Below are 22,225 nucleotides of genomic sequence, written 5' to 3' on the forward strand. Positions count from 1 at the left end.
ATCATTTTGTTGTTTGCTCACCATCTTCAAAGTACAAAAATAAAATATAAGTGGCCCTAATACTGTGCCTTCATATTTGAACACTGTGGGATAATTAGATTTACTTTAACTAGGAATGTGAAGCTGCATGGAACACCTGTAGTATTTAGGTCTCTTAACACAGAGATGCACAGCACATGGTACAGGGGAGAGAAGATGATGCCTATTCCTCAACAATAGCAGCTACCAGGCCCTTGTTTTGCAGCCCTATGCAAATTTTTCATTCTACCAGATAAAGACCCACCTTTTTTCTTCCTGTACCACAGCCTGGACCCCAAACCCCATTTCAGACCTGTCTGATGAGATTTTAATATGAACAACTCCCAGGTAAGGTCATTTCAACTGGAACAAGAAGAGTTCCATTTTAAGTACGATCCTAACTGCTTGCTTCCTTGTGACACAAGTACTCCTGAGGAACTTTGCAAGGGAAGACAGTTCTGTTTTCTGGAAAATAGTTTATTGAGTGCTTGGGAATTAAAAACTACAAGGTTTTACTTGCAGTTGCAGAAGCAAGAACAAAGTTAAACATAAATTAGTTATCTGATTTACTACCTATAGTGCTTTTGAAACCCTCATTTTAATCAGTCAGTACCATGACCTTTATATTAATATCTGGCCCTTAAATTTATGCAGCAGAATATTTATAGATTAAAAAGTGCCTTTCTGTGGCAGTAGGATAATGATTATGAAAGCTGATGGATATTCTCAGTCTTTCCAACTTCTTGCTTCTAGGCCTCAGCTACATCCACTCAATTTTTCTGACTTAGGTGACTTTATTCCGTACTCCACTGCAGGAATAAGAATGAAGTAACTCAGTCAGGGTAAAATTAGCCCCACTTGACCTGAAGCTTTAGTTGACTTAGGTCAAATAAGGGGAGAGAGGAAAAATAACCCTAAAACAGACAGTGATTACTGCAGTTGCTCAAAACTACATTTGTTGTGTAGAATTTCCATTCCAAGTATTGTTTTCATCTTCTCCATCATCTTGAGTCCTCAGTCTATATATTTTTCCTTCTTTTTTGAAGTCTTCCCCCCGCTTTTCCAATACTCGTTTCCTGACTGCTTGCCTAGGGTACAAATGACAGTGAGGTCTGACAGTTTCACTGGTAGTAATTACACAACAGAAGTGAACGCAATAAACAAAAATCACGTACCCTCCCTTCCCTGGAAAGTACCCGTCACTGAAGTGCTAGGTGGCTGCTTCATGCGAAACAGCCAGCAAACCAAACTACCAAAGCAAACCCTGAACCGTCAAAATCAGCCTTCAGCTGCTCGAGTTTCTTTACAACTATGCTATAACAATTCAACATCCAATTGTCAAATTTTTTATCTTCCAAACACTATCAGCTGAAGTGGAGACATTTGTCATTGCAGCTGAATTCCCTATTCATAAATGAATGCAAGGCAATACTTTTTCTACCCTCTAATTGGAAATCGAAGCAAACAATAAGGAGCTCGCTTAATCACACACGTAAAAGCCAGGAAATCCTGGCTGGAGGTGCCATGCAGTTTACCAGACACCAGGTTATCCCTTTTAAGCAAGTGGAAGGGTGGTGACCAGAAACTATAAGGAGAGGGCAGCAGTTAAGAGACAGACAGATATACTTTAGTGAGACAGACACAGTTTAGTTCCCCACTGCACTATGAGAACGACTCCAGCAAGCAGTTTGAGAAATAGCCACCTTTGACAGTTTTGATTACCTGCTTTGCTCAATGCTGCTGGATGCTGAAGGATTGGGATGGTCTGGCTGATGAGCTGATCTCACAGCAGATTGCGAAGGGGGTGGACTTGTAAACAGGAAGTTGCTAATAAATCTCCAAACCGCTAAGAGGGGATAAAGTATTGTGCCCAAGAACTTCCAGAGATCACCGCCTGACGCCTGAACCACAGAAGTAGCAGGTCTTCCCGCCTGGTCACCAACACATAAAAGCAATCTTGTCAGATATCAAAATCGTGTTCTTTTAGACAAGAGTATTTCATCTGTAACTTAGATGCAGCTCAGCAGACACAAGAGAACTCCTTTGGTTACACATTAGAAACATATCCATGCCAGTGCTTATTTGCTTCAGAAAAAGTCCTCCTCCAATTTAGTTCTGACAAAAATTAAAAGTAATTTTGCAATCTGTCTTAGACACAGAAAACACCAAAATTCAAGCCAGATTGCTTGTAAGAAAATGAGAATCAAACAAACCAAAGGCCAACACCTACCGGCAGCAGCACAACTGAAGCACTGGGTGCTAACTCTAGTTCCAGTAATGTCTTTCCGTAATCTTCTTTGGTAAACTCCCTTCTGGGAAACATTGTCGCCAGTGAAAAACTGCCATAAGCATTACCAACCGTCTGTGAAAACATAAAGAAATCTTTATAACAGTTCGCTTTCAAACAATTGCAGATCTGCCAGTTGAATTACCTTGCCAAGAGCTGTATATCAAACTATCACTTGTCTTCATAGAGAGCAATGACGGATTTTTTGCATCCTGCTATCTTACTAACAATATACTGCAGTGATACAAAGGCAGCTGGTGGCACTAGAGAAGGCTGCTACCAAAACCCCCTTCAAATAAATAAAAAAGGAAAGCAGCAGATGACAATTCTACCACAATCAACAACTAGTTGATGCTACATCAAGTTGTAAACAGCATGTAGCTGAGAAAACAAAGCACCAGTTTACCTGTGCAGCAAACTGCCTTGCTTCTTCTAGCCGTGCTTCAGATGGGAACTGGTTAGTAAAGGAAGATCCATCTGGAAGGCGAAACTGAATCCTGGCTATTGCACTGTAGAATACATATCGGAGACAGTCAGCAAATGAACAGTTACAGACTGAAGCTCCAGAGGCTTTAGCTTGGTAGTACAGAAGTGTGGAAGAGACAGCCAGCCATCCTGCTTATGGCAGTGCAGATGAGTTTTAAGTTTGGATCCACAGTTGATAACTACCTGTTTGTATCTTACAATTCATTTCCTCTGGTTCTTATCAGAGTCCAAGGCCCATCACCATCCAAACAAAGTATTTACAATAATCATACCAAAAAATGAGAAAGTTAACAAAATACAAGCCATCTTTTCTTTGTGTAGTCTGTATTACTTTTGATCCTTTATTTCAAGAGGTTGTACCATGAGGGCACGTATGTTTAGTCTGGCTTGGTAAGTAATTCTATACTCAACTAACTATGGCCCATCATTACTGCTTAGGTTTCAACAAAACCCATGCTTGCTCTCTGTTCTGGGGCAGAACGAGCCTCATAGTGGCTCCACAACTCAATGTAAGGTCTCTTCTAATAAGTTAGAATATTTCTTATAGCAGCAGCACTGGGCAAAGCAGAAGGCAGCTCTGACACAAACAGCTGTGAATCCAAGCCTCGCGTACACACAGCCACGGTTGGCACCATGCACCCCAACGCAGTTCTGACATTATCTCGTCTGTCCAGTCATTATCTACCACACTCCCACCGCACCGTTTCCCACCGAGCCCCATTATATCCGGTATTTACATCAAAGATCAGATAGAAAAATCTCTAACTAAAATAACACACAAGGAAACTGGCTAGTGTGACATTATTAGGGTTGAAGGATGAAAAGAGAACAGAATATTCATGTAAACAGCTACAAATAAATATTATAAAAGAAAATCAACTTTTTACATCACTAGTTAGAACAGTTCAACATGGCATCCATAAGAGATTAGAACATAAGTGAAATCTCTTTAAGTTTCTTTACTTCTTTTCCCCAAAACATACACTTCAGTCTCTACAGCAACTCACCTTCGCTCCTTTTGAGCTGCTTCTTTCTTGGCCTCTATTTCAGCCCGACTAGCCTGAAGAGCTGCTGCTTTTGCAGCTTCTGCTTCTTCCTTCGATTTTGCAAAGCGAGCTGCTCTCTCAGCACGATCCTGTGAAAGGACCAAACAAAAACCTTAACTTTTAGAAGAAACTGTTGTTCAAGTTTATTAAAACAGAGAGCTACGAACTGTAATCAGCACCCAACTACACAGACATAAGCAGGCCATGTGGAGAAAAGACAGTAGTGCTGCAAAGAATCGTCCACTGCCAAACTGCACAATCTCATGCCATTAGCCAAGATGACACTTGACATTAGCCAAGATGAGACTTTTCAATGAGACACTTTCTGTTACTGGATTATCTTCCCATACAAGTTCAACAGACAGTGAAGATAAAGAGAAAAGTCATATGACAAGTTACATAATTACAATTCTAACTGTTCTAGGCCAAAACCTCATAAGGAAGAGGGATTCAATTTATTACAAACTGTTTACATCCATATATACATATACACATATATACAAACTTAGGAAATAATCCTCCCCACCATTCTGAGATCACTGTTCTTCTGCATGTTCCATCATTAAATATTTCCTGTGCTTCCATTCTAGAGCCATGATTAAACTGCAATTATCTCAAGTAATATGACAGAAAAGTTGGTATGTTCATTTAGACAGATGAATATGAAAGCAGAAGTTTCATTTTATACATCCGAAATGCTACATAAGCCTCAAACACATAAATGGTTACGTTACAAAGCCACAGGGCTCCAACCAGAAAAATGAACAAAGTTTCATCAAATGAGAAAATTTATCGTCTTAGTACACTGGTGGCCATTGTGAGAGAGAGAAGCAGTAACAAGCTATCCTCCAAAATTAAAAATTTACCATTGCAATCTGTTGTCTTATACGCTCTCTCGCAGCCCTGTCTTCTGCCTTTTCTCTGTTCCTTTCCTCTAACATACGTTTTGTCAATTCTTCTTCCTGTCGCCTTTTGTACTCCAACATTTCTTTACCAGTTTTTCTCCGTTCAATTTCTTTCTTAATTTCTTTCTGAATAAACAACAGAGACATTAGAATTGGACCACAAAACTGCCTCAGAGAAGAGTAAGATGAGACTGAACTACATTAGTTTAAAAAGGAATTAAGCATTTACTCAAATAAGGATATAAGAAAAATAGCAAGTGGCTTTACATTTTCATTTTACCTGTTCTTCTTCTTTCCTTTTCTCTTCTCGTCTTTCTTCAAGCTTTTTTGTTATTCTAGATTTAAAAAATAAGTGAAAATTCTTAAAATTGCAGTATCTTATTAACATTTTAAAATGTTAATAAAGCATCTGCAAACACAGAACAACAGAAAACACAAAAATGAACATGGACTGTAACATGGTGCTAATACCTAGTGTAACAGTAAGGATTCATTCACATGCCAGTGTACCATCCATAAGAAGATGAGTTGGTGATCACCATATCAACACCTACTTTCCAACTTTAAATAAATTCTTATGTATTCTTTCTGTCCTTTTCCACTCTATAAAGGAAGAATCTTACATATTCTCACTGTTGAACCAACTTGTAAAACATACAAGCAAATACTACTTATGATCTGTGGTAACAGAAACACCAAATGCTTCTCTCTTCTTAGCTGTTTAAGCCATCTGGTTTCTTCTGCACATCACTTCCTAAAATGGAAAGCAGGTAATATATACCGTTGACATAGTTGCACATGCACCCATCTCATCTATCCAGAAAGGCCCCTTAGAATAAGGACTGACTTAAACTATAGCAATTTACAACGTATTTTAAGTCTGGGGAAAGGTCAGGGATGACGAAACAGCAAGATAAGTCAGCTAATCAGAGAAATTTTGTTTGTATGGTAGCTGTTGTGCTTTTTTAAAAAGAAAATGGTAATTGCCAAAGAGCTTTGCCTCATTTTTCCCCTAAAAGAAATGCTGCAAATATATGCAAATATGGCATAATTTAAAATTAATGCAGATTTTAGAAAGGAACTTTGGCATTTATATTAATAGAGTCCATTTTCTTCTTAGCTGTAAGTAAAAAATTGTACTTACTTATTGTCTAAATGAAAACTGAAATTAAGCATGAAAAAGTTTTAAAATAAGGATTTTTTACACTGCTAAACCAACTTACTAAGTATATGTTAATGGGTTTAGTTAGATAGGACATTACAAATAGTGTCAGTCTTACAGATGCTGAAAAATAAGTTTATACACAAGTCTTTAAAAGTCTATTCAAACCCAACCAATTTAATGAATGAACTATGTACCAAACTGGATGTTTCTGGTCACTACACTTCAAAATACCAGAACTAGCATTGCTCATCTGACCTCATTACTGTTCACCGATCAAAAGAAGTCTCAGAATAGGATTCCTCTGGCTTTTTCAATATCCCAGACTACATGCAGTAATGAAATAAGCAAGAAGAAATAAATCAGATCTCTGTACATCTCTCTACAAAACATAGGTTAGCACTTTGTTACGCCTGTTTCAGGTGCTTTCAGTTCAATGTTCTCAGTCATTCAAACATTTGCAGCAAGTGTATTGCCTGTATTGAAGTTATTTTAAAGGTGAACTTTTACAGATTTCCATATTACCTCTTTATTTCAGAGTATGCAAAAAACTAGAGTAATTTAAAAGATGGTTTTGTATCAACCCTAGTATTGTCACAGACTTCTAAAGAAAACTAGGGCCACATAAACGTGGGATGATAACAGAATAAGCACCTTACAATACATCAGGAAGACTGCAAAAGACTTACCTTTCTACTTTGAGTGCAAGATCATTCACAGGCTGAGCTTCACTCACTTGTTCATCTGAAGAATTAGTTGCTTCCTGGCTTGTTTGATCTGAATTTGCTCCATCTTCAAGTGATTTCCAAGAAAGCAATGTGCACGAGGAAAAAGGAAGAAAAGATAATAAAAATTTCTTAACATAAAGTATTAAGCAACTTAGACATCTCAAGGAGGAGGTTCTGCTATTTAGACTTTCCCACCCCCCACCAACAATTTGGTTTCAGGTTACTAACTTTTTCCACTGAATCCTTTCTCAAGAAAGTGTACACAGGCTTTGTTGTGTTATAAACCATAGCTTTCTCTCTCATTAAAACTGATCAGAATGACAAGTTACTCTTCCCTCTAGACTTGCAAGAAGCATTTTGGAATACCCATGTTTTTCCTTAACAATTCCACTCAATATATTCCCTTCATAGACTATAATAAAAGAACTTATAAAAAAGATTTCAAAAGCAAATTAGCTATTGTTTGGGTAAAAATACTAACCATTACTAGCAGAAGGTCTCATTGTCTCAGATGTGACAGACTCAGGGGAGTCACAAAACTCTGCTGCTCTGGATTGTGTGTTTTCTGGAGCACCATCAGATTGAGAGGAGGGACAGGGAGCAGAAGAATTACTTCCATTTTCAAAAGGCTGCCCTTTTACTGTGTGCATCTAAGAAATTTGGGGAAAAAAAGCAACCCTATGAAATTTTCAATGTTTTCCACTGAGTCAAAGGCCAAGACTTAACTATTTTTAGAGTATCAGTCCTATTTAGAACTGAAATTATCACATATTGTTGATGCAAGCATGCATTTAATATTTTTTCCTAATTTTAGTCTTACACTTGAAATCAAATTGGTAAAAGAATTTACATTTATATATATATACATAATATATATACACATATACATTGCATACTTTTTATAAACCCACATTACAAAACAGTATTACAAAACCATGCGTGAACTGAAAGAGTAATCGGCATGTTGTTCCAGTTTAGAGTTCCTGACATATTTCTTCAATGTTGTAGGTGTTACACAGATGATCTAAAACAATCTGTGAAACAAAACAACATAGCACTGCCATATGGTGCTTTCAAACCTCTTCAATTAGTGTACTGAATTTAAGTTTGTAGGTTTTGCTATTGGCAGGATATAGAACCAGTAATCTGTACTTCCCCAAAGCACATGTGAAGGGCCAGGGACATCGTCTATCTGGAGCCTGTGAGCACACCCAACTCAGTCTGAAAGATGCAGTCGGTTAGCAAGTGTTACCTGTTTAACTTTATGGATTCTTGTAACAAGCTCTTCAACTGAAATGCTGCCGGCAATTACTTCCAAAGGGATTCCATTGTCTCCTATAAAAAAACTGGATGGAACGCACACTACAGGATCTGTACAGCAACAGTTAAGGGCAACAAATGAAAAAACTTTATAAAGTGAAAAGCAAAAGTCTTTCTTATAGAAGCATCTATCCCACTATTTTACCTCCACCTGGTCACCAGTTGTCAGTACCAAGGAAGAAAAAAGGACACTAACAAAAATGCTAGAAAATATTACATAAACTGATTGGTATTTCTTCTTTTCTTTGTAATGGTTTAAGCCAAAATATTTTTCTCCAACACAAACATATCCTACAACTGCTTATGTTTTGACTTGGAAGATTTTGTTTTAGTGTGAGACATCTTAGACAATAAATAATTCTTTACATCATTAAGAAAATCCAGTTAAGGTACTGAATTCCCTTTCTCAAGCATCATACAGGATTCCTGCGCTATATGCAGCAACCTACTTAAGACAGGCAGACATTCACCTAACTTCATACCTGTGTACCTGATAGCACCCAGTCCACTACCTGTTCTTTCTCCTCTTTAATTCTGAACTCCAGCTAACAATTTATACACTGCTTGTTTTCTAATGCTGATTAGTAATACCAAAGGGTTAATGTGTTTACACAAAGCTTTGGATAATCTTCTATTTGGAGAATTACACAGGATTAACATTAAAACCCCCCCAACTTGTTCACTCTCTCTAAGAACTGACAGGAAGCTGAATGCATAGATGGTATTTTTTTAACTACACAGCTTATTGCATATTTTTGTGCTTTGAGAAGTGGTTTTAATATCATTGCTTGTAAATACTTATCTCAAGAACAGTATTAACTTGTAAAGAGCAATTATCTATAATCATAATGCAGCATCTAAATTGATCTCAAAGGATACAAATTTGAGAAAACTGCAGGCATGCTTCACTGTTTAAAAGAAAAGATTCATTTATGAGGAGCAATCACTTTGCAATAACTTCAGATTAAGTCTTTCATCATAAAAATAACTGTCCTACTACCACACACAAAACTATTTAAATACTTGAGAGAACACTAAAACCAAATTTGCATTGCATCTTCTCATTAACATTTTGCATAAGTGTTCACATGGTGACAATCCCTGGTTATCCCAGTTGACTACGTAAGACAGCACTAAGAAGCAATTCAGGAAAAAATACCTGCTCTATGGATTGCAAATAATATAGTAAGTCTAATAAACTGTCTGTAGAGCATTTCAAAGTAATACCATTTTGGCAAACGTCAATGCACTTCCTGCATATGGACTGGAATGCTTAAATGTAACAAAAAATAGCTCAAGTAATTTACCTAGGAACTCCAATGCTTCTGTATTCTATGTGTTACAATAGAGACAAACACATTTTCTCTAGGGCTTTATAGATTTTTCTCTTTTTGAATTCCTGAGTTTTAAATCCATTATGTAACTTGGTCAATCAAGAACTGCCTCAAGAGTAGGCAGTTGATTCTAGCTTTTTAGTTTGATTCTAGCTTTTTTATATAACTTCTGTGTCTCTTTCTGTTGCAAAAGGATAATCTCAAGCATTCTTTTACTGGTACTGAAATACAGTCCAAAATACACAATGAATATTCTCAGAACACAACAGTAAATTTTGAAATTTGGGATTTTCCCAGGTTCTTGTGGCTCCAGGAGTACTGAACTCATTTATGCTCTGGAACCTTTTATTTAGACTACTTCCAAATAAGGCTGAGGACTTCAAAAGCTGCTTACTCCCATCATCATCAATGAAAGACTCTGCAAGAGACAAAACTAGGATAGGATCAAACCTTTTGGTGTCAATCTTAATAGCAACAAAACCATCTGAGGCAGCTTCAGTCACCTTCTCATCTTCCCACCTTTCAGCCATCTCAGTAGACTGTTCATCCTCACCTGCAAGATACAGCACACATGTGAAGCTAAGGCCACCACAAATTACTGGGTTTGGTCCAATTCTAGCTTTGCTTCGACTGCTTAAATCACCTATGAAAGACAATTCTTTTCAAATCAGTTGGTTGTTTTTTTTTTTTACATAACCTGGAACCAATTCACTCCAGCTGATTCACCTCACTAACAGGCCCAAACCCTAAATTACCAAAAATCCTTCCAAGCCAGCACGTACAGAACTTTTGCAGCAATTCAAATACATGGCGAGATGGTCCAAAGGAGCAGAAGCAACTGGACCACACACAGAGAACACCGACAGAGGAACTGGAGATGATGGCAAGTCCAAAGACTGGCTTAACTGCATCATCTCATTGCACAACTACCAAAGGACCTCATTTTCACGTTACAGGGTGTATGCTTATGCTTTAGTGTTTTGCTTCAGATTACTCATGATCATAATATGCAAGGAGATCCCATGGCACAGAGGGAACCACTGCTTCTCCCCAGCATGAAGCTTGACCTGCTAACATGCTAAAACTAACTGCTTACCTCTCATTATAAGTTTAATTGCAGCTGCTAGGAGGTAAAATTATATTTCTTGCTTCTCGTAAATACATAATTCAGCACAAGGTTTCACAGTTCAATAGTGTTTAAAAAAACAAGCAACAAAACCAAACAAACAAATAACAAACCAAAACCATTTATTTGCAGGATTATTTGTAACTTGGCTTTGTATTCCAGTTCCTAATAGTAGCAGTATGAGGGTAGGAAAAGGAGTCAGGAGCACAGAGTATCAAGAATAACAGAAAAGGAGGTACTTAAGAAAGGAAAGGTGAAAAGGTCATAGATTCAGAAGTGTTATTTTAATCAGATGAAACACGTCAATCATATGTTTATATTCCAAAGCACCAGCTCAGTAAGGATGCGGGTTAGTGAATATTCTGATGATTTACCATCTTTCGAAACTAAACTGGCCTGCAATCCTTACTTTATCTTCAATCTGTTTTAATTCCTAGTAGCTTGGAATGTACTCTTGCAGAATTTGGAAAAGTACTCTTGCAGAATTTGAGTCACAAGTATAGAAGTATAGTAGTCCATTATTCAGTAACAACAACAAACCATTTGTTTCTTTAATCTCAGTTGCCATTTCGCACAGTATTTTTCTCTTATTATAAATCAGGAGTCACACATGCAGTCCGCCGGTGAAGCACTGTTGCCTTAAGGCCACGACTGGCCACAACGCTTCTCAGAGAGATGTGTATCAGAAATATACCAATTTTGGAAAAGTGCTTTATAATCATATGTATTGATTATCCCTGGAAGTACTAGAGCAAGTAAGAAAGTATTGATATCTACTACTACTACTCTAATAAGTAAGTAAATATCTGGGATATTTTATGTAGGAACCTTTGCTCCGCCTCCAAGTGCGATACTTCCAACTGTGGTCAAGGGATGCAGCTGTTCTGCCAAGAGTGGTTGGGCCTCCTCCACCATTTCCACATTGCTCACAGACAGCTGCTTCACTGCACATTTTCAAGAGGACATATGCTCATCAGATTAGGCTACTAAAAATATCTAAATACCTGCTGAACACTAAATTCTCCATACAAAAAACTGCTGCAGAATGCTGGAAGACACAAAACAGTTCAGAGACTGTTCACAGTACAGTCAGAGAGATGTGATCCATGAATGAAAATGCTGACAACTCACATTTTATAAAGCTCTGTGCCATGAAGCAGTTTAATATTGTCACTGCCCACAGAATACTTGCTTATTCTCATACACCTTTTTGTTTTGATAACCCTTTCTCATCTGGGGATTAAGGTTCATTTATTACAGTTCTGCAGTAGTAATTGTATCCCAAAATGACCACTGGAAAAGCAGCAGCAAAGTCAAGAGGCCAAGCTGAACAGAACCTGACAAAATTCGTAACTCTGCTAAACACTGAGTGCCTCAGAATTCTAGTTCCCAAGAGTCTCCATTTCTTATGTTTCTCAAACAAAAGCATCACTTTAGCAGAAAGACCTGTATATAATTTGCAGTCATACTTGCTTATCTCTTAAATTTGGTAAGATAAATTTAGATATCCCATGAATTCAGCAGGATCTTTCATATACAACTGCATCACCAGAATTTGTTGTGAAGGTTTTAAAAATGGAGCCAAAACATGTTAGGATTATAGCTGCAAACAAAATGTTAAAGAAAAAACCTGGTTGAACAACATGCAATTGTAGTCACAAACACCACCTCATTGTTAAGATAAATAGCCACATTATTCCTTGCTTGACTCCAGAATCAGAAAAATAACCCAGGTTTTAATTTGCTAATGTCTGTTTAGACAAGTGCAGTGAAGAGGGACTGACAGATGGCAGTAAACCCCACACACTATTCCATAATTTGTGAAGTCTGTATCTAATAGCTACCCTCCACTGTAGGCACCCTCAAATGACAGTTCATTTACATTTTCTGTTTCGCTATTTATTTTTAATTAAATTATTGTCCCCATATACATTACTGGACAAAGTATACAAAACAAAAACACTGAGCACTTCCAAAAGCATGTTTTCCTGCTCAGAAAGCTGCCCTCAGATGCTGGTCTCCAATGTCTGTGGGCAAGCGTGTAGTGCAGGGACTCAAAGTTACTAAGAACTGTGCAGTTTTAAACATGGATCTACCCAAAAAACAAACCCCATCCCTCCGGCATAAAAATAGACTCTTCTTTCAGCACTCGACATCCTTCAGGCACACATGCTTCCACACATAGTGAGAAAGTGCATTCTTAGGCTTCCCAATTCCCTTTCCAAGCAGGCATACCAGAACTGCTTGGCAACCAGCTCCATCACAGCTCACAGCTGCCCTGACTCCACTGTTCCTGGGACAGACCAGAACTTGTCAGAACTCTCCAAGTCTTTCATTTTGGAGATATGGCCATTCAAAGTAACACTCTCCCTTTTCCAGAGCTTGTAAGATCAAACAAAACAAAACGAATCCTTACAGCATACTACATCATCAAAACTAGGTTACATTCCTGCAACCATAAATTTACCGCTATGTATCTACGTATTCCTACATCCACCTAGTTAACATCAACATCTAAAAGAAAAGGCCAGGTTTGTATACAGTATTACTTTCATAAAAGATATTGGAAATAAGTTACAAAGTGCACTTCTCAACCCCTGAAACATACATATCAAGTTCAAAATACTCACAGGTATTGAATTACTACTAAAAAAATCTTTGTGGTGGGTTGACTCTGGCTGGATTCCCAGTGCTCACCAAAGCTGCTCTATCACTGCCCTCCTCAGCCAGATAGGGGAGAGAAGAACAAAAGGCTGTGGACTGGGGGAAGGACTAGGAGAGATCACTCACCAGTTATTGCCATGGGCAAAACAAACTAGGCATGGGGAAATTATTTATTACCAATCAAATATGAGCAGGATCATAAGAAGTAAAAGATAAACCTTAAACCACCTTCCCCCCACCCCTCCTTTCTTCCTGGGCTCAACTTCACTCCTGATTTTCTCCACCTCCTCCCCCACAGCTGTGCAGAGAGACAGGGCAGAGGCGTTGTGGCCAGTTCATCACACCTTGTCTCTGCCACTCCTTCCTCCTCAGGGGAGGACTCTTCACACTCTTCCCCTGCTCCAGCGTGCGGTCTCTCCCACAGAAGACAGTCCTCCATGGACTTCTCCAACATGAGTCCTTCCCACAGGCTGCAGTTCTTCACTGAACTGCTCCAGCACTGGGTACCTTCCATGGGGTGCACCCTTCAGGAATAGACTGCACCAGCACGGGTACCCAAGGAAGTTTCTTGTTTACCACATAGCTTTCCATTTAATTTATATAACATGCTACAATCATTTTATTATTGACTATGAAGGCAGAGAGCTATCGGGTAGACACTACAGATAAACACACTGAAGTGTGTTTATTAAGAAGGAAAATAAAATTCAAAAATCCAATGGTAAAAAGCTTTCACACCACAGCACCCACCTGCCATCATGATTCATGGGCTTTAAAGAGACGTCTTAAAGCCTGCACACACTACCCCATCTTCTACACCATGACATGACCATGACATGGCCTGACACGACCATGACATGGCCTGACACGACCATGACATGGCCTGACACGACCATGACATGGCCTGACACGATCTTGATTTCCAATGTTTACTATCCAGCAAAAAAAAACTTTCTCCAAGTATAAAGAGAGTTGTGCCAACAAAGGAACTTAACTACACTTTCCTGTTCATATCTCCTTTGGGAGTGAACTTTTCCTTGAAGCCAAGTGAATCCCATGGTCCAGTAATTCCTCAGGGAAAAACACTGGCCACACATTTAGAGTGGGTGGGTTTTTTTTCATGAGGCATCTGAAAAACTTCAAGCCACGAGCACTTAAGGCAAAAGTAACAACTCAAGAAACAACATACACAGGTACATAAAAACAAAGAAAGTTAAAAAGCCTGTCTAATGTCCCTCCTTCCCTATCCTCATTTTTCCAGGCAGAAAGGCAGCAGACATAAAGACAATATGAGTTTCTACAGCTTTCAAACACCATTCATTTACAAAACAAGCACTATAGGTAAGCCGAAAGAAAAAGGACACTGCACAAACAGCTGAGTAAGTTCCAGCAAGTAGGAGCTGAATGCAGGTTTATGCAAGGGTATAACAAAGGGAAAAGCGAAACATGGGAGCGACTAATTCCGCTGCCCTAGAGCGGTGCATAAAGCCACATACGCTTCAAGGGCACGTCTGGAGAAGGCGCTGGGGCACCTCCACGGTGGGCCACACACAGCCGGGCCCGGCAGCAGGACTCGTCCTGACACAGCAGAAATCACGGCTCAGCGGGAGGCGGGGGAAGCAACAGCTGGCGAAGGCGCTGCGGAGCCTCACGCAAGCTCCGCCCGGAGGAGAGCGAACAAGCAGCGCCGCTTGACAGGGCCGCGGCGGGCTGACAGGGCCTTCCCCGCGGGGAAAGCTGCGGGACGGGGTACAGGGCAGCGGGCGGGACGGAACAGAGCTCGACTAGGGCGCCGCCGCAGCCCGGGGCCGTCCCGCCCGCCCGCAGGGACGGCTCCGCAGCCCGGAGGCCGGCCTGAGCGGCGGTTGATCCCGATCCCCTCCGGACCCGACCGTGTCAATGAGGAAGCGTGCCGAACCCGGCACCCAGCAGCACTCCCAGCCGCGGCCTGGCCATACCTGACACGAACACGACGAAAACCGAGCTCCGCTGCTTGGCGGCGGCGATGGCGGCCGGGATGGACCCTCCGAACCACATCATGGTGCCGCCGGCCCCGGGCACCGCGAGTCGCTGCCACGCGCATGCGCAACCACACCCCCAACGGCTGGCCGCGCGCCTGCGCTGGCGGCCGCGACCCGGCGTCCCGTCAGATTGGAGCCTGCGCTCTGCTCGCGCCCGCCCTCGACCACGCCGCAGGTGCGGCAGATTCGCCGTGGTTGGACGCCATTTTGGCTCGTCGGCGCCTCGCGCGTCCCCAAGGTCTAGGCGCTGCCGCCCCTGAGCCGTGCCCGTCCGCAAAATGGCGGGGAGGGCGCGGGACGGCTGCGGGGAGAATGGGGTCTGCACAGTGCGGTGCCTGTGAGGGCAGGGTAGCCACAGTTAACCTGGCCTCGGCATCCCCCGGGAAAGTCAGCAGTGTGACAGCGGGGGAAAATGATGGGGAAGGTAACTGTTCGGCAGCAGGCCGTGCTAACTACGTCAAAAACTAGAGTGTGGTGTGGACAGGCCTTCCATGGAAGGCCAGGACTGATGCGAGGAATAGTAACGGACTAAGGAATGACTGAAGAGTTTTCTTCAAACCGTACATTGTCTTAACTTAGAATAGGGAACAAGTATGTTCTTGTTCTTGCCAGTTAAGCTATAACCCAGAATAGAATAGGTAGCCGAAACACATTTAAAATCAGAGACCCTTTTCCCTCAAGAAGATGAATGACTGGCAGGAACTTGTTTCAACTCGTTTCTATAGGACTTGAGGTTGCCAGCTGTGGAAACTGTGCCAAGGGTGAAAACTGCACCATGAGGAAGACTGCTTACTTCATCTTGAAGACCCCATCGGAGGGCAATGCACAAGTGCCAAAAGGGAGGAGAGTTATGATAATGAGTACCTAAACTAATTATAATATCCCTGCCGAACTTCCGGGAACCTAATGAATATGTATGTTTGTGTATCATAAATATCCAGCTTGTTGAGCGAGTTAGGAGGAGCAATCCCCCTCTCATCCGCCGCCACAATAAACATACCTGCTTTATAACTCTTTGTGAGATATGAAGTTCTGTTCCATAAATCAGGACACCTTCCATGCTCCCTAGTGAGTCAGGTTGTGTGAGGGACCGTGATGAGGACAGTGCAGTGTTCACAACACAACCGTACCAGGGACACAGCCTGCAAAGGCAGACAGCCTCTTTAGAATCATGAGACAGCTTGTGCCCAGGCAGGCATGAAGGCCAATGGCATCCTGGCCTGTATCAGCAATAGTGTGGCCAGGAGGGCCAGGGCAGTGATCATGCTCCTGTACTCAGTATGACAAACACAGAAATGTATTGACTTTTGCAAATCATAGGTGTTGCTATGTGGATATAACTGAGTTCGCAATAACAGAAACAAAGCTCGCTAAAGACACAAGGTTAGACAACAAGTTGAAAATGGCCAGAACTCTTGAGCAAAATGGAGTCACATAGCAAAAGAATGTGTAAAGGTAAAAGAAAAGGGAGGGGACGACTTGATATGAGGAAAGCTAGTGCCTGGCAAACATAGGGTTAAAGTAGCTTAACTTAGGTTGAAGATAAAGAGCAATGTTTGTGTTGCAAGTCTGTGGTGAGATAACAGGATTTAGTGGCCCCACTAAACATGAGTGAATTATTTCTTCCCATCCTTCTACTTATCAGTGCCTCCCAAACATTTGATAGCTTTGGATACGCCTTGTCTGTATGTCCAGTTTTGCTTGCAATAAATTTTGTACAAAGGTCATACTGTTCTAAAACAATCAGAAAGTTATAGATATGGCTGGTGTCAGCTAGTTTTGTGATTACTGGGGCATCCAACTGTGCCAAAGGTGACAAGTACGCCGTGAGGAAGACTGCTTACTTGATCTTGAAGACCCCTGCCCACATGAGGAAGACTGCTTACTTCATCCTCAAGACCCCTGCCCATGACCACACCAGAGAGCAGTGCACAGGCGCCAAGAGGAGGAGACTTACAATAGTAAGTTCCTGGAGTTAGTTATAATGTTCCCCACCTATATGCAGGAATTATGCATATGTATATGGCTAATGCAATAGTGAAAGTATATAAACCCGTAAGGAGTGCTAATCAGTGCACCTCTGGCTACAGTCACATGCCCAGCGCTTTTGCTTTATTGACTTTGTCCCTCAATAAAACCCTGTTATCTCGATTAGCGGATGTGGAGATTGATGACATGGACTCTGGCAGGGTATAAGCCAAAGACCTTTATTGCTTGACTAACAGGCTTTTTATGCTATCATTCTACAAGCGTGTGTTGTCAGAAACATTCTGATAGGGTACTGCCTTGTGTTCACACACTTCTGCTGCTATACTGATTGGTTCAGTGCTACTGTCCATGAGCTCCTTCAGTTGCCAGCCAAGTTCCTTCCTTCCACCACAAGCCTCCTCCTCTCCTGCCCTCCTCCACTTCAAGGACACAAGGCCAGCTCATCAAGGTTAAACTCGCTCTGGCCCTCATACTGTCCCACAAGAGGAGTGAGCTCGTATTTCACACTCAGCCCTGGTGAGACTGCACTTCGAATCCTGTGTTCAGTTCTGGGCCCCTCACTACATGGAGGACATTGAGGTGATGGAGTGGGTCCAGAGAAGGGCAACAAAGGTGGTGAAGGGTCTGGAGAATAAGTACATTTGACAGTAATGAGGCCAGGACGATTTCTTTCAGGTGCTCTAATGATAACATTTTGGGAAGTATGCTGCACTGGAGCTTTTTGTGAAACAGATCTGTGACTGTGTATTCTGTGGAAATACTGAAGATATTGTCAAGCATCTGAAGGCCAAAAAATACCCAGTCTCGACCTGGAAAGGTTTTCACTGTTGTATTTTGTGTGACCTGGAGTTTAATTAGAACTAGGTCACTGGATAATAAGAACTGAAAAACCTACAAAGGTATAGAAAAAGAGAAAAATCAATGTTAACAATATGCAGAAATTATTTTACCACTTAAGATGCAGCATGTAGAAAATGTGTCACAGTAACCCTGCTAACTGGGTAAGCTTTGCATACACATACCATGCTTCTGCACGTTTCTTAAAGAAGTAACCATCAGAACACTACAGCTTTTCTGCCAAGATGGTATTTTTTAGAATCATAGAATCACAGAATCCTTAGGGTTGGAAAGGACCTTAAGATCATCAAGTTCCAACCCCCTTGCCATGGGCAGGGACACCTTATGCTAAACCATATCACCCAAGGCCTCATCCAACCTGGTCTTGAACACTGCCAGGGATGGAGCATTCACAACCTCCCTGGGCAACCTATTCCACTGCCTCACCTCCCTAAAAGGAAAGGATTTCCTTCTTACATCCAACCTAAACTTCCCCTGTTTAAGTTTTAACCTGTTACCCCTTGTCCTATCACTACAGTCTCTAATGAAGAGTCCCTCTCTAGCATCCCTATAGGCCCCCTTCAGATACTGGAAGGCTGCTATGAGGTCTCCATGCAGCCTTCTCCAGGCTGAACAGCCTCAACTTTTTCAGCCTGTCTTCATAGGGGAGGTGCTCCAGTCCCCTGATCATCTTCGTGGCCCTCCTCTGGACTTGTTCCAACAGATCCATGTCTTTTTTATGTTGAGGACACCAGAACTGCACACAAAACTCCAGGTGAGGTCTCACAAGAGCAGAGTAGAGGGGCAGGATCACCTCCTTGGACCTGCTGGTCACGCTCCTTTTGATGCAGCCCAGGATACGGCTGGCTTTCTGGGCTGCAAGCGCACACTGAAGCCAGCTCATGTTCATTTTCTCATCAACGAACACCCCCAAGTCCTTCCCTCCAGCATATCAACGTGAACCACACAGCTTGGTGTCATCGGCAAATTCGCTGAGGGCGCACTCAATCCCACTGTCCATGTCAGCAACAAAGATGTTGAACAAGACCGGTCCCAACACCGATCCCTGAGGGACACCACTCATTACTGGTCTCCAGCCGGACATTGAGCCATTGATCACAGCTCTTTGTGTGCGGCCATCCAGACAGTTCTTTATCCACCGAGTGGTCCATCCATCAAATTGATGTCTCTCCAATTTAGAGACAAGGATGTCGTGTGGGACAGTGTCGAACGCTTTACACAAGTCCAGGTAGATGACATCAACTGCTCTCCCCCTGTCCATCAGTTCTGTATGTCCATCATAGAAGGCCACCAAATTGGTCAGGCAGGATTTCCCCTTAGTGAAGCCATGCTGGCTGTCACCAAGCGCCTTGTTGTTTTTCATGTGCCTTAGCATGCCTTCCAGGAGAATCTGCTCCAAGATTTTGCCAGGCACAGAGGTGAGACTGACTGCTCTGTAATTCCCTGGGTCATCCATTTTCCCCTTCTTGAAAATGGGGGTTGTATTTCCCTTTTTCCAGTCATCGGGAACTTCACCTGACTGCCATGATTTCTCAAATATGATGGCCAGCGGCTTCGCAACTTCATTTGCCAGCTCCTTCAGGACCTGCAGATGGATCTCATCCGGACCCATGGACTTGTGCACGTTCAGATTTTTAAGATGGTCTCGAACCAGTTCCTCTCCTGCAGTGGGCACAAGGTCTTCATTCTCACAGTCCCTGCATCTGCCTTCCAAGACCTGGGTGGTGGGGTCAGAGCCTTTGCCAGTGAAGACTGAGGCAAAGAAGTCATTCAGAACCTCAGCCTTCTCCAAATCCTGTGTAGCCAGTTCTCCTGAGAGCTTCCTGAGGTGGCCTACATTCTCCCCAGTCTGTTTTTTATTTGCTATGTACCTGTAGAATCCCTTCCTGTTAATACCTCTAGCTAAGTTTAATTCTAACTGAGCCTTAGCTTTCCTAACCTGGTCCGTAGCTTCCCGGACAACATCCCTGTACTCTTCCCAGGTTGCCTGTCCTTGCTTCCACTTATTATAAGCCTCTTTTTTCATTTGAATTTTCCTCAGGAGCTCCTTATCCATCCAAGGAGGTCTCCTGGCCCTCCTGCTACACTTCCTTCTGGTTGGGATGCAACGCTCCTGAGCTTGTAGCAGGTGATCCTTCAATATCAACCAACAGTCTTGGGCCCCTCTGCCCTCTAGGGCTGTATCCCATGGAGCCTTCTGAAGCAGGTTCCTAAAGAGGCCAAAGTCTGCTCTTTTGAAGGCCAGGGCACTGAGCTTGCTGCACGCTCTTCTCACTGTCCTGAGGATCTCAAATTCGACCATCTCATGATCGCTGCATCCAAGGCTGCCCTGAAGCGTCACATTTCCAACGAGCCCTTCCCTGTTGGTGAGCACGAGGTCAAGCATGGCACCTCTCCTTGTCGGCTCCTCTATTACTTGCAGAAGGAAGTTGTCTTCCACACAATCGAGGAACCTCCTGGATTGCTTGTGCCGGGCCGTACTGTCCTTCCAACAGATGTCAGGGTGGTTGAAGTCACCCATGAGAACAAGGGCCTGTGAGCGTGAGGCTTTTCCTATCTGTCTATGGAGTGCTTCAAGACTGATTTCTTCGTAAGTGTTCTGCTACTCTTCTTTGGATGTCATCTTCTAAGTGTGTGTGAGTCATAGAAAAGTATTTCAGATTGCAACAGGTTAAATTTGCTCAGGGAGGTGTCTCAGATAAGGTGCAAGATGCCCATTGCCAAGGTTTCACTTCATCCAGACCTACTGAAACATGACATAGTTTGGCAGCCATGTGGAGGCTACAAACAGATTCTCAGGTGTGCCTCTGATCTACCTGAATCTGACCTCAGGTCTATGTAGTTTTGAGTGTTCCCAGAGTATGAAGCATAAATGTCTTAATTTGACACTACCATTTTCACTGTAGTATCACAAATAGCATTGAAGGTTCACAGTGCAGGGATGCATTTTACACAGTAATATAACTGTATTAATTAAAAATTGAAATCAAGAAATAGCAGCCCTTGGTGTAGTAGGTAATAGATTTGTTCAGCTTTTCTGGTTATTCTTCCTGCGCTTTTTCCTCAGCTTTACAGGTTAGGTATGTTCCCAACCAAATTAAATGTATCAGATTACTGCAGTTTAAGTTCCCACTTAATTCCTTTAGCCACTATTCCCTTTAAAAATGGCTTTAATGTTCAACCACTAAAGTACTAAAGATTGAGAACACTTACACTAGTTTTACATGTTTATTTCATGCCATAAAGCACATTTATTTGCTTTCTAGAACACGATCCAAATCTATGGAACTGTCCTGGGTTCAGCAGTAGCAATCATTTTTCTCCTTCTTGGTAACTGGTGCAGTGCAGTGTTTTGACTTTCGGCCTGGGAACAGAGCTGATTAACAAGGATGTTTTGGTTTGGCCAAGGACTTTGTGAGCCTCATGCTCTGCCAGGGAGGAGGGGAAGCCGGGAGGAAGCAGAGACAGGACACCTGACCCAAACTGACCAAAGAGGTATTCCATACCACAGCACGTCATGCCCAGGATGTAACGGAGTTAGCCGGAAGGGCTGGGAGACTGCAGGGTTGGAGGAAGTATCGGTCGGTGCTTGGTCGGGGTGGGGTGGGGAGTTATCCGTCAGCTGGTGTTGAGGTGTTGTATTCTCTTCCCTTGTTATTTCCTTTATCATTGTTACTATTGGTGGTAGCAGCAGTGATTTGTGTTATACCTTAGTTACTAAACTGTTCTTATCTCAACCCGTGGGAGTTGCATTCTTTTCAGTTCTCTTCTCCGTCCCTCCGGGAGTAGGGGGAGGGCAAGAAGGGAGGAGGGGGGAGTGAGTGAAGGAGCTCTGCCTGGTTTTAAACCATGACAGGAACAAATCTTGTTGCAGGGTTTTTGTACAGTTCCTAAAGCTTGTGTGTTACAAGGAACGAGAAGGGGCAGAAGTATAAAAGCCAGGAAGGTACAAATGGCCTTGGTTAGGTGAGCTTACGCCATGTTCACTTACTGAAGACTGTGAAATGGCACAAAATCAGGAATGAGTAAGACTGTGAAGCAGAAATACTTGGATTCTGTGCTCTCTGTAGACATCAGAGGCCTTTGATGCTTCCAAAGTCATCTCAGTTGTATCTGTGTGGCTTGTATCAGCATGTCCAGATTGAAAAAAAGTCACTGCTACCATTTAACATGAAAGAAAATGTACTCAGAAAGGGTGACCTGCCCGTAGTAATTGTCGGTATCAGATTCAGGATTAGACTACAACTGGCTTATTATGTTCTAATGTTTATTTGTAGAGGA

The 22,225-nt window shown here is 42.1% G+C and overlaps 1 protein-coding gene across 3 annotated transcripts; it reads right to left on the minus strand.

Annotated features, from left to right (window-relative positions):
• Positions 1 to 474: 474 nt before the first annotated feature.
• UBXN4 (UBX domain protein 4) lies at positions 475 to 15,174 on the minus strand. Of its 3 annotated transcripts, none has more exons than XM_057401845.1 (13): positions 15,035 to 15,174; positions 9,737 to 9,839; positions 8,832 to 8,860; positions 7,885 to 8,003; positions 7,114 to 7,282; positions 6,594 to 6,681; positions 5,023 to 5,077; positions 4,704 to 4,868; positions 3,799 to 3,926; positions 2,712 to 2,814; positions 2,249 to 2,380; positions 1,741 to 1,949; positions 475 to 1,106 (listed from the first exon to the last, which is right to left on the minus strand). In XM_057401845.1, exons 1-13 carry the CDS (start codon positions 15,114 to 15,116, stop codon positions 968 to 970), a joined length of 1,521 nt encoding a protein of 506 aa, XP_057257828.1. In that variant the 5' UTR covers positions 15,117 to 15,174; the 3' UTR covers positions 475 to 967. The 3 variants fall into 3 exon arrangements, with proteins under 3 accessions (XP_057257828.1, XP_057257827.1, XP_057257829.1); XM_057401844.1 differs by having other exon boundaries at positions 6,594 to 6,696; XM_057401846.1 differs by having other exon boundaries at positions 6,594 to 6,696; positions 9,790 to 9,839; positions 15,035 to 15,157.
• Positions 15,175 to 22,225: the final 7,051 nt, after the last annotated feature.

The sequence above is a fragment of the Pezoporus wallicus genome, unplaced genomic scaffold, assembly GCF_028554395.1.
Source record: "Pezoporus wallicus isolate ANWC-B61680 ecotype Strahan unplaced genomic scaffold, APGP_CSIRO_Pwel_v1 contig_865, whole genome shotgun sequence".
Classification (NCBI taxonomy): Eukaryota; Metazoa; Chordata; class Aves; order Psittaciformes; family Psittacidae; genus Pezoporus; species Pezoporus wallicus.

Coding starts and splice junctions, on each gene's coding strand:
- UBXN4 (XM_057401844.1), bottom strand. CDS start 15,116: ATGATGTGGTTCGGAGGGTCCATCCCGGCCGCCATCGCCGCCGCCAAG. Junction 8,004..8,831: donor CCTGCAGTTTTCTCAAATTT/GTATCCTTTGAG, acceptor GTTGCTGTACAG/ATCCTGTAGTGTGCGTTCCA. Junction 1,107..1,740: donor AGCAGCATTGAGCAAAGCAG/GTAATCAAAACT, acceptor TTTGTACCCTAG/GCAAGCAGTCAGGAAACGAG.